Consider the following 14210-nt stretch of genomic DNA (forward strand, 5'->3'; position numbering starts at 1 on the left):
TTGTGTGTAACCTGCTCCTAGGAGCAGCAGGTCTTGTGTGTAACCTGCTCCTAGGACCAGCAGGTCTTGTGTGTAACCTGCTCCTAGGACCAGCAGGTCTTGTGTGTAACCTGCTCCTAGGAGCATCAGGTCTTGTGTGTTACCTGTTCCTAGGAGCAGCAGGTCTTGTGTGTAACCTGCTCCTAGGAGCAGCAGGTCTTGTGTGTAACCTGCTCCTAGGACCAGCAGGTCTTGTGTGTAACCTGTTCCCACGACCAGGAGGTCTTGTGTGTAACCTGTTCCTAGGACCAGCAGGTCTTGTGTGTTATCTGTCCCTCTTCACGTCACTCACCCAGCTGTGTCTCCTCCGTCTGCCAGACGCTGCCCTACGGACTCCTGGCAAAACCCCGCAAGTGGACGGCTCTGACCAACGGCGCCGCCCATCCATCCCCGGTACAGTGGTTTACCCATCATCACTTGCCCATCATCACTATCTGGCTTACCCATCTGCCTGACTCTGGCTTACCCATATGGTTTACTGCTCCTGCTTACTCATCTAGTTCACCTGTGTTACTCTGGTTTACTCATCCGGTCTACGTGTGTGTGTGTGTGTGTGTCTGCGTATGCAGTTTACTTATGTGGTTTACCTGTGTGTGTGTGTGTGCACTCTCGTCTTTGTTTACCTTATGTGGTTTACCTGTGTGTGTGTGTGTGTGTGTGTGTGTGTGTGTGTGTGTGTGTGTGTGTGTGTGTACACTTTCGTCTTTGTTTACCCAATGTGGTTTACCTGCGTGTTTACTCGTCTAGTATACCTATGTGGCTTGCCTTTGTGTCTAATTGTCAAGTCTACCATTGTGGTTTACCTGTCTACTAATCTAGTTTACCAATGGTGTACCTGTTTATCTATTCGTTAAGTTTACCTGCGTGGTTTTCCTGCATGTCTACTCATCTGGTTTACCTACGTGGTCGACCTATATGTGTATTCGTCTCGTTTACCAATGTGCTTTACCTGTTTGTTTACTCGTCTAGTTTACTTACCCTTTTGGTTTATCCGTGTGTATACTCGTCCTATTCAACCATGCGGTTTACCTGTGTGTATACTCGCCCTGTCTAACCATGTGGTTACCTGTGTGTCTATTCGTCTGGTTTACCTATGTAGTCTATTTGTTTGTCTCTTTGCCCTGTTTACCTAAGTGGTGTACCTACCTGTATACTCGTCTATTTCACCCATGTGCTCTACCTGTTCATCTATTAGTCTACTTTACCCGTGTGGTCCACCTGTGTGTCTACTCTTCTAGTTTACCCGCATGGTTTACACCTATCAATCACTCAAGCGGCTTACGTATCCGTCCTGCTAGTGTGGTTTACCTGTGTACCTTCCCCTTGTGTCTTGTCTGTGTGACTTACGCACTTAGTTTACTTGCGTAGCGTAGGTGCAACGCTTAATGATGTGGCGTATTCCTTTGGCCCATAAGTGTTGCTTGCCTGTGTGTCTATGCCTTAGATATGTAGCTACTCCATGGCTCTCCACATGTCTTTTTCCCAGTGGTTTACCTGTGGTAAACCCATATGGCGCATCCCGTGAAGCATGCCTCTTTCCTTCGTGGTTCGTCTGTGTGGGTGGTGTGGTTTACTTCTACAGTTTACCTTATGTGTAGTTTACACCTGTGATTTACCCCGTCTTATGTGTGGCTTACTCTAACAGTTTACCTTGTGTTATGTGTTCTTTTTCTGCTTGTATTTCACCTGTGTGTGGTTTAGTCCTGTAGTTTACTCCATGACATGGTGGTTTATAATTATGGTTTAACCCGTCTTGTGTGTGGTTTACTCTTGTGTTATGTGTGGTTAAACCAGTGTTGTAAATGATTTACGCATGTGGTTCCGCCGTTATGTTGTGTACCCGTATGGTTTACCCCGAGTTACTGTGGCTTAAAGTTTACCCCGTAATTTATCAGTTAACCCAGCTATTGGGGTCCACTGGCTAATCCAATATGTTATCCAAGTTATGGTTTACCTATGAGGCTACTATGTGGTTGAAGGCCATGTGTCTCGCATGGTGTGGTTTACCGGAGTGGCTTAGCCCTGCGGTAAATCTGCTGCTCACCCATGTGGTTTACCCGTGTAATGGCTTGGTTTACCTCTGTAGACTTTTGGTTGGACTTGCCGATTTGGCTCATCTGTAGCTCGTACAGGTGGTTTACCCAAGTAGGTCATCCATGCCACTCACACGTTTGGTTTACCTTGATGTGTTACGAGTGCGGTTCCCTTGTTTAGTTTACTTTTGGTTTACCTGTGTGTACCGCTTGTCTGTGGCTTTAAGGTAGAACCTATTTGTGTGGTTTACTTCAGTGGTTTATCTTTAGCGCTCACCCGTGTGGTTTACTTTAATGGTTTACCTGTTATGTCATCCGTGTTCTTTAGTGGTTTACCTGCTGTGTCCATCCGTGTACTTTACTTCAGTGGTTTACCTATTGTGTCCATCAGTGCAGTTTACTTTAGTGGTTTACCTGATGTGTTCATCCGCTCGGCTTATCTGTATGGCTTATCGGCTTCCTCGTATGGCTTACCCAATTATCCACATGGCTTACTTACATACGTAAATTATTTACCTCCATGATCCCTTTTTCCTTTGAGATTTACTCATTCGCATGCCTTGCCTCTTTCATTTACTCACTTACTCTTGCGTACTCGATGTGACCTACCTACTCACCGGAGTAGATTCAATAGCGCGGATAATTATGTATCTATGGCTTATCTGTAATGCTCGTGTGCTTTGCTCTGACAGCTTACCTTGGTCCTGTAGTGTACTGTGTTACTAGAGCGGTATACCCCCTCCTGCCCAAGGCGGCATCTCTGACGATGTCTGGTTTACTGGTTTACTGGTTTACTTACGTCGCCACCCGAATAATGTCTGGCTTTGACGTAAGGGGATGTTTAAGATCAAGGTGCTTTGCATGCTCGTAGTGTGGCATACTCTTGGGTATGTGGCATATCCTCGGGTACGTAGCATACCCTTAGGTAAATGCTTGGGTGTGTAGCATACCCTTAAAGTATGTAGCATACCCTTAAACGTGTAGTATAGTCTTGGGTAAGTGGCATCCTATTGGTTGTGTTAGCATACCCTTAGGTGTGTGGCATATTCTCAGCTATGTGGCATACCCCTGGGTTTGTGACACACCCTTGGGTATGTGACATACTCTTGAGTGTGTGGCACATCCATGGGTATGTGACATACCCCTAAGTGAGTGGCACACCCATGAGTATGTAACATACCCTTGGACGCGTGACAATGTCTTTCAAATCGCTGAACACCCCATGTCTGTCCTCCCAATTATACCTTTACCTGCCCACTGGCTACAGGAAATGTTACAGAGCTTCATTTCTTTAAAGATTATATCAACATGTATGACGAGTATATATATATATATATATATATATATATATATATATATATATATATATATATATATATATATATATATATATATATATATGAACAAGAAGATAGTGGATATGAACGAATACTTTCACAGAACACATAATACCCCCCAACAGCCAGGATTCGAACCAAGGACCTTCTGCGTGGTAGTCGATAACGCTAACCGCTGGCTATGATCACCCCTAATAGGGAAATAACTATTTGATTGCAAGAATACCCTTCGTCACAGATCTATGAGCAACGGGGTCTACACCGGTCAAATCCCATCAGGTTCACATTACCAGCAGTTAGCATTTTACAGAACCTTACTGTACAACATGGAGGTATATGAACACGAATATAGTACACATGAACACACACTTCCGTAAAACACATAATACCCTCCAACAGCCAGGATTCGAACCCAGAACCTATTTTTTTCTCTCCATACTTGGTCCCCGTTTCCCGCGTTAGTGATGTAGCAATAGGAAGTAAGAAGAAAGGCTCACATACACATACATATACGCACACTCACGTACATATATATATATATATATATATATATATATATATATATATATATATATATATATATATATATATATATATAATGTACACGTGCTCGCCGTGATCCATTCCCGACGCCACCCTGACCCACAGCAAACAAGCACAATTGCATGAAATCATAAATTCCTTCTCCCCGAACCCACCATCCGCTGCGTCAGCGAGGTAGCGCCAGGATACAGACGAAGAAAAGCCTCATCTCCTTACGTCCATTCCTAGTGGTCATAAGCAATGTAACGAAACCAGAGAACCCTTGTCATAACCAGGTAGCCACAGACCTCTCCGTGGTTCCACCCGGCTGAGTCATGTTTCACTCCACTGACAGCGAAAGTTGGGCCTAATGAGCCCATGGCGACTCACTCTACCTGACAGTATAGCTTAACGTGAAGGCTGTGGCGTTGGGCTTCGGTGGTACAACCTTGTACCACCGAACAACTTACGCTGACCTCCACATGTGTTATGTAGCAAGCCAAGTTCTACAAGACAGCAGCATTCGTCCGACTACGCACAGCCGATACGTTGATGACATTTATGACGTCATAAGGAACGCAGAACGCATTAAGAATCAATTGAAGGCTATGGAAGAGATATGTGTCCTAAGGTTCACTTATGAGTTGGGTCTGGACAACAAGATCGCCTTTCTTGATGCACACATCTGAGCTCATAATGGGGAATACCACACCAATGTTCACTTAAGTCTACTGATTTGGGCAGGTGTCTGAACGCTGGAAGTGAATGCACCGAGAGATACAAATTGTTATCAAATCCTACCGAAGTCGTGCTTGCAAGTACTGTTCATCATGGGACTTCTTCCACCAAGAAACCACCAGGGTCAAGCAGATCTTTAGTTAAAAATCGTTTTTCTAATATGATTATTGATAGAGAGACAAGAGTGTTCCTCCAAACTCGACTAATCAATTACAATCAACGATCACCAGGAACTGTTTGTTGTTCATCACGTTTTCTACAAAAAAAAAGCCAGATGTCTCCTGCCTATTAGACTGACGAACGTCTCCTGAAGGAGATAAGATGTAGAAACATTACCTACAACATCCCTGAAGATAACCTCAACATCATCATTTATGACAAGAACAAGGAAACTATTGACAACATTATGAGAAACAACCTCTCACAGTGATAACCCACTACACTCTACCAATGTAGTTTGCAAGTCCTCCTGGCCAGGTGAAGGTTGTAAACTTCAAAACAACGTGAACCACATCGGTATGACTACTTCCTCACTTCATCATTAAACAGAGACTCTAAACTACAGATGCAACAGCAACATAACTTGGAGCTCACTCGTCAGCATCTTACTGTACATATAAATCAATCCCTTCATAAATCATCAAAGCACACGACAGGCTACGACTCTATACTTTTTCTATTCCACACCTCAAATATCCCTACTCTCTACCTCCACCGGACTTTGCCAAGTGCGGACCTCAGGCAAACCCCTAAACCGTTGGTCAATCGAGTTTGGCCCCCTACTGCCCATACTACCACGCATGAACTCCGAGGGAACACGGTCCACCGATCAACATAAGTCATCTACGTCATTGTTCTCATCTGTAACACTTTAAGATGTGATACTATCCTGTTTTGCTCTTCATATTGTTTAGTATAATTTATGATCAATCTCACTAAAGATGGGTAGTGTTCGTGGGCTCAAAACGTATCATGTATTTCAAGAATAAAAAGAAAATGAATATGAAGCAATTAATTCACGTTTTACCTGACGAAGCAAAACGTGTGGTGAGGAAAAGTGAACAAGCAACAGAAACCTAATGAATGTACCTATGTATAGCTCTTTAACAAACAGTGTATATATATATATATATATATATATATATATATATATATATATATATATATATATATATATATATATATATAGAGGCATTTGGACGATTTTTGCAGGGAAAAAATGCAATTGAGTGGGAGAAGTATAAAAGAAAGAGACAGGAGGTCAAGAGAAAGGTGCAAGAGGTGAAAAAAAGGGCAAATGAGAGTTGGGGTGAGAGACTATCAGTAAATTTTAGGGAGAATAAAAAGATGTTCTGGAAGGAGGTAAATAGGGTGCGTAAGACAAGGGAGCAAATGGGAACTTCAGTGAAGGGCGTAAATGGGGAGGTGATAACAAGTAGCGGTGATGTGAGAAGGAGATGGAATGAGTATTTTGAAGGTTTGTTGAATGTGTCTGATGACAGAGTGGCAGATATAGGGTGTTTTGGTCGAGGTGGTGTGCAAAGTGAGAGGGTTAGGGAAAATGATTTGGTAAACAGAGAAGAGGTAGTAAAAGCTTTGCGGAAGATGAAAGCCGGCAAGGCAGCAGGTTTGGATGGTATTGCAGTGGAATTTATTAAAAAAGGGGGTGACTGTATTGTTGACTGGTTGGTAAGGTTATTTAATGTATGTATGACTCATGGTGAGGTGCCTGAGGATTGGCGGAATGCGTGCATAGTGCCATTGTACAAAGGCAAAGGGGATAAGAGTGAGTGCTCAAATTACAGAGGTATAAGTTTGTTGAGTATTCCTGGTAAATTATATGGGAGGGTATTGATTGAGAGGGTGAAGGCATGTACAGAGCATCAGATTGGGGAAGAACAGTGCGGTTTCAGAAGTGGTAGAGGATGTGTGGATCAGGTGTTTGCTTTGAAGAATGTATGTGAGAAATACTTAGAAAAGCAAATGGATTTGTATGTAGCATTTATGGATCTGGAGAAGGCATATGATAGAGTTGATAGAGATGCTCTGTGGAAGGTATTAAGAATATATGGTGTGGGAGGCAAGTTGTTAGAAGCAGTGAAAAGTTTTTATCGAGGATGTAAGGCATGTGTACGTGTAGGAAGAGAGGAAAGTGATTGGTTCTCAGTGAATGTAGGTTTGCGGCAGGGGTGTGTGATGTCTCCATGGTTGTTTAATTTGTTTATGGATGGGGTTGAAAGGGAGGTAAATGCAAGAGTCCTGGAAAGAGGGGCAAGTATGAAGTCTGTTGGGGATGAGAGAGCTTGGGAAGTGAGTCAGTTGTTGTTCGCTGATGATACAGCGCTGGTGGCTGATTCATGTGAGAAACTGCAGAAGCTGGTGACTGAGTTTGGTAAAGTGTGTGGAAGAAGAAAGTTGAGAGTAAATGTGAATAAGAGCAAGGTTATTAGGTACAGTAGGGGTGAGGGTCAAGTCAATTGGGAGGTGAGTTTGAATGGAGAAAAACTGGAGGAAGTGAAGTGTTTTAGATATCTGGGAGTGGATCTGTCAGCGGATGGAACCATGAAAGCGGAAGTGGATCATAGGGTGGGGGAGGGGGCGAAAATTTTGGGAGCCTTGAAAAATGTGTGGAAGTCGAGAACATTATCTCGGAAAGCAAAAATGGGTATGTTTGAGGGAATAGTGGTTCCAACAATGTTGTATGGTTGCGAGGCGTGGGCTATGGATGGAGATGTGCGCAGGAGGATGGATGTGCTGGAAATGAGATGTTTGAGGACAATGTGTGGTGTGAGGTGGTTTGATCGAGTAAGTAACGTAAGGGTAAGAGAGATGTGTGGAAATAAAAAGAGCGTGGTTGAGAGAGCAGAAGAGGGTGTTTTGAAATGGTTTGGGCACATGGAGAGAATGAGTGAGGAGAGATTGACCAAGAGGATATATGTGTCGGAGGTGGAGGGAACGAGGAGAAGAGGGAGACCAAATTGGAGGTGGAAAGATGGAGTGAAAAAGATTTTGTGTGATCGGGGCCTGAACATGCAGGAGGGTGAAAGGAGGGCAAGAAATAGAGTGAATTGGAGTCATGTGGTATACAGGGGTTGACGTGCTGTCAGTGGATTGAAGCAAGGCATGTGAAGCGTCTGGGGTAAACCATGGAAAGCTGTGTAGGTATGTATATTTGCGTGTGTGGACGTGTATATGTACATGTGTATGGGGGGGGGGGGGGTTGGGCCATTTCTTTCGTCTGTTTCCTTGCGCTACCTCGCAAACGCGGGAGACAGCGACAAAGTATAAAAAAAAAAAAAAAAAATATATATATATCTATATAAGATAGGCATGATCATGGTATTCAGCGACTAACGAAGAAAATGGTTAGGGAGGACACAGGACAACCATACCTCACGCTGCAGACAACTTAGCCATTCTGGTGCCTGTCTTCCCATACGCTTTGTGTTCATCCTTGACACACACTATGAACCCGTCATGTAATTTCTATCAAATCCTTTTAACCTGTCCATTAATTCATGATTGTTCTCTTAACCCGTGCGTGCGTGCATGTGTGTATTTAAGTAAGTGTGTAAATGTTCATGTGTTCTCTTTTCCTTATTCGTGTGTGTGTGTGTGTGTGTGTGTGTGTGTGTGTGTGTGTGTGTGTGTGTGTGTGTGTGTGTGTGTGTGTGTGTGTTGAGAGGGTTGGGATAATGAGGGTGGAATTGTAAAGGTGAACAATGAGACGGCAGGAGTTGTGAGGTACGAGCTAGGAGGGTGGGGATTAAGAAGGGGGTGGGGGGGGGCTGTGAGGTAGGGAATCGGAAGGGTTGGAGTCGGGGCGGTAGTGGTTGTGAGGAGGGTGCTGAGAATGCTGAGGTTATGTTAGAGGGCGTTGAGAATGTTGGGGTTGTGAAGGTGGGCGCTGAGAGTGTCGGGGTTGTGAAGGTGGGCGCTGAGAGTATTGGGGTTGTAAGGTGGGCGCTGAGAGTGTTGGGGTTGTGAAGGTGGGCGCTGAGAATGTTGGGGTTGTGAAGGTGGGCGCTGAGAGTGTTGGGGTTGTGAAGGTGGGCGCTGAGAATGTTGGGGTTGTGAAGGTGGGCGCTGGAAGTGTAAAAACGTCTCTCAACATGTCGGTACATCACCATCGTAAGGTGGATCTTCGAGAGCTACAACTACCACAAGAACGTGTGTCTCCCTCCCCCTCCCACACACACACACACACACACACACACGTCCTCTTCCCGAACCAGGTCAGTCTATCACCTCAGCCGTCGTGTGGCCGGAGCCTCACAGTTATAACTCAGGGAAGTTTACTGCCACCATCCAGGTGGTTAACCGCGTCGCGTGCCTGGTGACGGGCAGTTGTCGGGCGCAAGACACGCGGCCTCAGGTCCTGCAACCAGCGGGTCAAGGGATGCCCCTACTCCCCTGGCTGTACTGACACAGTCATGACCCTGAAATACATTTCATTAGTCTCAAACGAACGTGTCATGCTGGGACACTGTTCTGTGTGTGATGACTCACCAAGTATGAAATTAAATTTGCTCCAGTATCTCTCTTCCTCACGAAGCCTGTGGTCTAGGTGGGGTGGGTCCTGACCCCTCCACCTTGCGTCCACCTGACACACAGGGACTGCAGTATGGTCGCCTCAGCCTCACACACCCGTCCACACCTGATCAATATCCAGCCTCGCGGGAAATTACTCAGATGACCCGTAAGTTCATGGCGTCGTCATTTACCCATCAAGTATGGACGACTGTCTCTCTGGTAACTGCCGAGAGCTTGTTCCTCCTGTGCCTAAGGAGAAAACAGGTCTGGCGTGGGGGATTATCTCTCGATAATGACTACTTAATATCTGGAAAATGTTGCGTTAAGACCTTGTGTACATCATTCTGCAGCGGACGGTTATTACCACGTCAGGCGATGCCTGAGTCGTCCCGTGGGTGTGCCGACCTGACGCAGAGGTCGTGACGCCAGGTAGTCGTGGCCCAATTATCATCCAACGTGTTAGATGGCGGGTGTGGGTAGCGGGCTGCAGTCCTCACCAGCAGCTGCTCCTCCTCGCCAGTGTCTCTCATACTCCCAGACCGTCGCGGGTCGTGCTGGAGGTCGATGGCTGTGTCACTCCGACTGTCTCCCCGACGATGAGGGGATTTGTAAGTCGTCTTTAGCAGCTCGTGTTTCCTACAACACTCCGCAGATATCTGACCTCCATCAGGATCTTACGGGCGAGGTTGTGATGGCTCTGTAGTGTTCCCCTCTCTGTTGAAATCACTATCCTTACTTGAAAGAAGTGCAGTAGCTACGGAGCTGGTGCACACAGTGATAAATAACGTGGTCCAGAAACATTTCCATTGATAAACACTAAAGAAGGTTAGAAACAAAGCTTTGCTGGCTGAAACAATATCTTCCTTTAACGCAGTATTTGTGAGAGTCGACGTTTAGTCTGGGAGAACAACCCAGAGCCAGTTGTTAGGCGTGTGCGTTACTGTCTACGTCAGGTGTTTAAAGGGCGAGACACATTGCTTGTTAGTTATTCGACGAATTTGGTTACCGGTGACTTGGTTATAGTTATCGCCAGTTGTCTAAAGTCTTTGACGTGTAGACACCTGGCTTACTGAGCGGTGAGGAGACCCGTGAGATCAACGTGTCAGCTCGGGGGGTGAGGAGGTCGTGTCGACCCAGGAAGAGGCCCCTGCCCTGTGTGTTGCTCGACCACCGTCTGCTCTCCTTTACTTACACACTAGCCCTCCCTCCCACAGCGTAGCACACACAGTACAGCATGATGCACCAGTGTGGCAGTAGCGTGATGGTGATGGATACAAGTTACATTACAAGACAACCTGGTCCACAAAGAACACAACGGCTACCCTTAGCGTGCTACCTGTCCCCGTCTCGTGTCCCGAGCTGTCTCGTGAGAATTCAACCCACTCATGACGTATATCACGATACCTAACTATGCTGCACATGACATCATAGAGCAAGAAGGATTCTCCACTACCAAAGCGAACAAGAACGCATTCTGAACCTAAACACCAGAGAAAAGTGACCAATGACTGACCAAGGTTCACCACCTGGTTAGTCTTTTCTCTCCCTCACACATGTATAGACACCAGAAAATGGCTGCTTGTACAGGATTCATTTGTCCGAAAGCACCGCCCGCAAGATGAATGTATCTCGTCTGTTAAAGGTACTATATACACTTAGATAATACAGATAAACAGCGATTGTACGTTTATTGGAATTAACATGAATCATCGAACACTTATTGTATCATATTGAAGCTATAAACGATTCTATTACTCTGTGTATGATCGAAAATTATCATTATTTCACGTACAAACGACGTCTGTAGGACGGATGGATTGTGAAGGTGTCACAGAAGGTGGAGGATCAGCAGACTGGTGAGCAGATGGACTGTAGCAGCTGACAACCGATGTTCCAAGGCAGATCTGGTGGTAGTAACACCGCCAGGGTCTGTTGTGAGACGAAGACATCTGTGATGGCGACTCCTTGATCTACCAAGCTGGATTTATGCTCAACACTCATGGACCGAGGATTTGTGCCAAGTCTGATGCACGTTTGTGCTGCGTGTGTGACGAGCATACAGTGTACATGCAGAAGGGCGTAATGTGCTTTTAGCAGTCGAATAAACCGTGGCATCGGGGAGACCTCACAATACTGCATGGCAACATTACACCCACACAAGACACACTGGTCCGTCGTGATTCATACTGAACACTTCCATGAATATCTTGACAAGACCTGCAGTTTCTGGATGGGCTTTTGAAAAAGCAAGATTGTTTCTGAGAAAAAAATGTCTAGTCATTTCGGACAACCAGGCGAAACCCTCCCACTCGGACCTCAAGACTTGACCCACTTCACCTACACAGCAACACTGGTCGTATTTCCCTCTTTCTCGAAGTTTCTCTCTCTCTCTCTCTCTCTCTCTCTCTCTCTCTCTCTCTCTCTCTCTCTCTCTCTCTCTCTCTCTCCTTCTCCTCCTCATCCCCTCTTTCTTACTCTTTTCTCTACCGTTTACCATCGCAACTATACCTCCTCCTTCTCCTCCTTCTTTATCTCTCTTTATACCTCTCCTTTCGAACTTTCTTTTGTTCGATTCTTCCAGCAGCTTATAACGTAGTAAAATTAGAAAACTAATTCTAATGATTTTTCTAATAATCATTTACCTTTGCGTAGTGTCGCACGGTGTTGATGGAACAACCCTGGTGAAGCCACATTAGGAGACTATACACGACGCGTCCTTTATACGGTGTCATAACACTGGTTAGACGCGAGCAGCTCCCACCGTGACTCTCCTCACATGAGCTCCAAACTTGCCACACACGAGATGGAAAGTTTTGTGCCACGATGGTGGTGATGTTGAAGAGTCACCAGACTATAACCTGGCACGAACCCTTTGTGTTTACACATCCCATGTCCCTGGTGTTCACCCCACCCCCCCACCCTCGTCACGTGAGTAATAACTTAAAAACCTTCCCTCAAACTGTGATCGATCATCTACCGTTACCCAGGGAAGAATGTTATCTTACGCGATTGACCCTTTACTGACCGCTCATCATCCGAGGCGAGAGCGGCAGGAATGATGAATTTGTTTAAAGACGTCAAGTGATTCCTTCATGCTATGAAAGACACGTACTGGAATCAGCACTACAGTGGTTCTGTTAAGAACACTGAGACATTCCAGGAGATTACCTGCCACAGTGAACTGTAATGTCCAATGGATGACACAAAGGGACATTATACAACAAGTTGGCTGCGCTTATCAGACCATTTTCCGCAACGTTTGTCGATGCGGTTAAAGTTTCCAGTGTGTCCCAGTTAGTATTTACTCGTGCGTATTGGCATACAGGTCCAGGTGGCCACAAGGATGACCTGGAGGTCATCGTCTATCCATGTAAACCCAACTTAGGATCACAGGTCAAAGTTATCCAAGCTCAGTGAGCCAACGTAATATCTATGTTCACTCTCATGTACGTGTTCTTTCTACTCCTACATTATATTTACTATAGTTTATTCTCACACCCTTCTGGCCGTACTTTATTATTTCCTTACAAATTAGATGATTTCACGAGAATTATCACTTCTCTCGCACAACATTATCATCATGTTCCTCCTCTGCTAATCTTACCCACAATGTTTTCAACTTCTGCTTCAAGAACCTGGCGTACGGGCGGCAGAGGCCAGACTGGAACCAGAACAGCGTGGCAGGCACGGGGAACGCGGGCGACCACGGGCGTGTGGAGTCGCCGGTGGTGAGGGAAGTTAGCAAGAAGAACTCGGCCGAGAGCAACAAGTCCGGCAACAGTAAACCTGGCTCCAGAGAGGGACGCACCATCAAGATCATCAACAACCTCGACCACTCACAAGAGGTATGTATGTACCTCGCTTGAGGGGCCTCCATGTCACGCTTCCACTTCCCTCCCTCACTCACGTATACCTTCACCTCCCTCCCTCATCCATCTATCACCCCACCTCCCTCCTTCACCCATCCATCACCCCATCTCTCTTCCTCACCCATCTTTCACCCTCACCTCCCTCCCTCACCCATCTATCACCCCATCTTCCTCCCTCTCTCATGTATAACTGCACCTCCATCACTCATACAAGTACCACCTCACCTTCCTCCCCCACCCATATATCACCCTACCTTCCTCCCCCACTCATTCACCACCTCACTCTCGTGCATTACCTCCCCTTCAGAGGACGGTGTTGGTGAACATGAAGACGATTAACCTGTGGGAGGAGGTGGTCAAGGATCTGGGGAGAATGTTCAAGCTGAATGGCCAACTACACCTCTTCACCACCTGGGGCCAAGAGGTAGGTGGCCAGGGATACATGAGGTAAAACCATGGATATATGAGGAAGGTGGCTGGGGAGAAATGAGGGCTGTGGACAGGGCCACACGAGGTATAACCAGGGCTACATGAGGTATGTGGCCGAGGCTCCATGTGGTAGGGGTCGGTGATACAGGCTGTAGATAAGGTTACAGAAGTTATCTATTAGATTTCATTTGTTTTGTGCACGGTAAATACGTATATGGTACACAGTACATCTATTTTGCTCATAGTACACAATTTAAGATACACGGAACTACTCATTAGAACACTGACAAACGATCACATATTGGAGGGCTTTCCAGGATATTGCTATCTAACAAGCATACCTTCCTTATAGTTGACCATGATCGATCCTTAGCTTCACATATCTGAGCGTCTCACTTACTGAACAACATGTGTAACATCTGGACACTGACGCCACAGGATGGAAAATCCCGATAGCAAAATCCTCGTGGCCTGATCACATGTGATTTAGGTGAAAGTTTTTTTATGAACTGTCTTGACAAAACCTCTTACCAGGGATCACTCCCAGTCGAACACCTCTCCAGGGACAACTCCAAGTGGAACACCTTAATAAAAAAGGAATGTAATTAAATGATTCGCTGTCGTCTGTGATCTTGCCATGAATAACTCTCAACACATAAAGACAGAAAATATTATTGCTGTCTCTCTATTCGTACGTTCATTTCCAACAC

General features: G+C 45.7%; 1 protein-coding gene across 1 annotated transcript in view; it reads left to right on the forward strand.

Annotated features, from left to right (window-relative positions):
• The window catches only part of LOC139759463 (echinoderm microtubule-associated protein-like CG42247), a 270591-nt gene that overhangs the window by 188728 nt on the left and 67653 nt on the right, over positions 1-14210 (forward strand). Inside the window, 3 exon segments of the mRNA XM_071681615.1 lie at positions 358-432; positions 12835-13047; positions 13379-13495. Of these exon segments, the coding sequence (XP_071537716.1) occupies positions 358-432; positions 12835-13047; positions 13379-13495 (405 nt within the window).

The sequence above is a fragment of the Panulirus ornatus genome, chromosome 3 (assembly GCF_036320965.1).
Source record: "Panulirus ornatus isolate Po-2019 chromosome 3, ASM3632096v1, whole genome shotgun sequence".
Classification (NCBI taxonomy): Eukaryota; Metazoa; Arthropoda; class Malacostraca; order Decapoda; family Palinuridae; genus Panulirus; species Panulirus ornatus.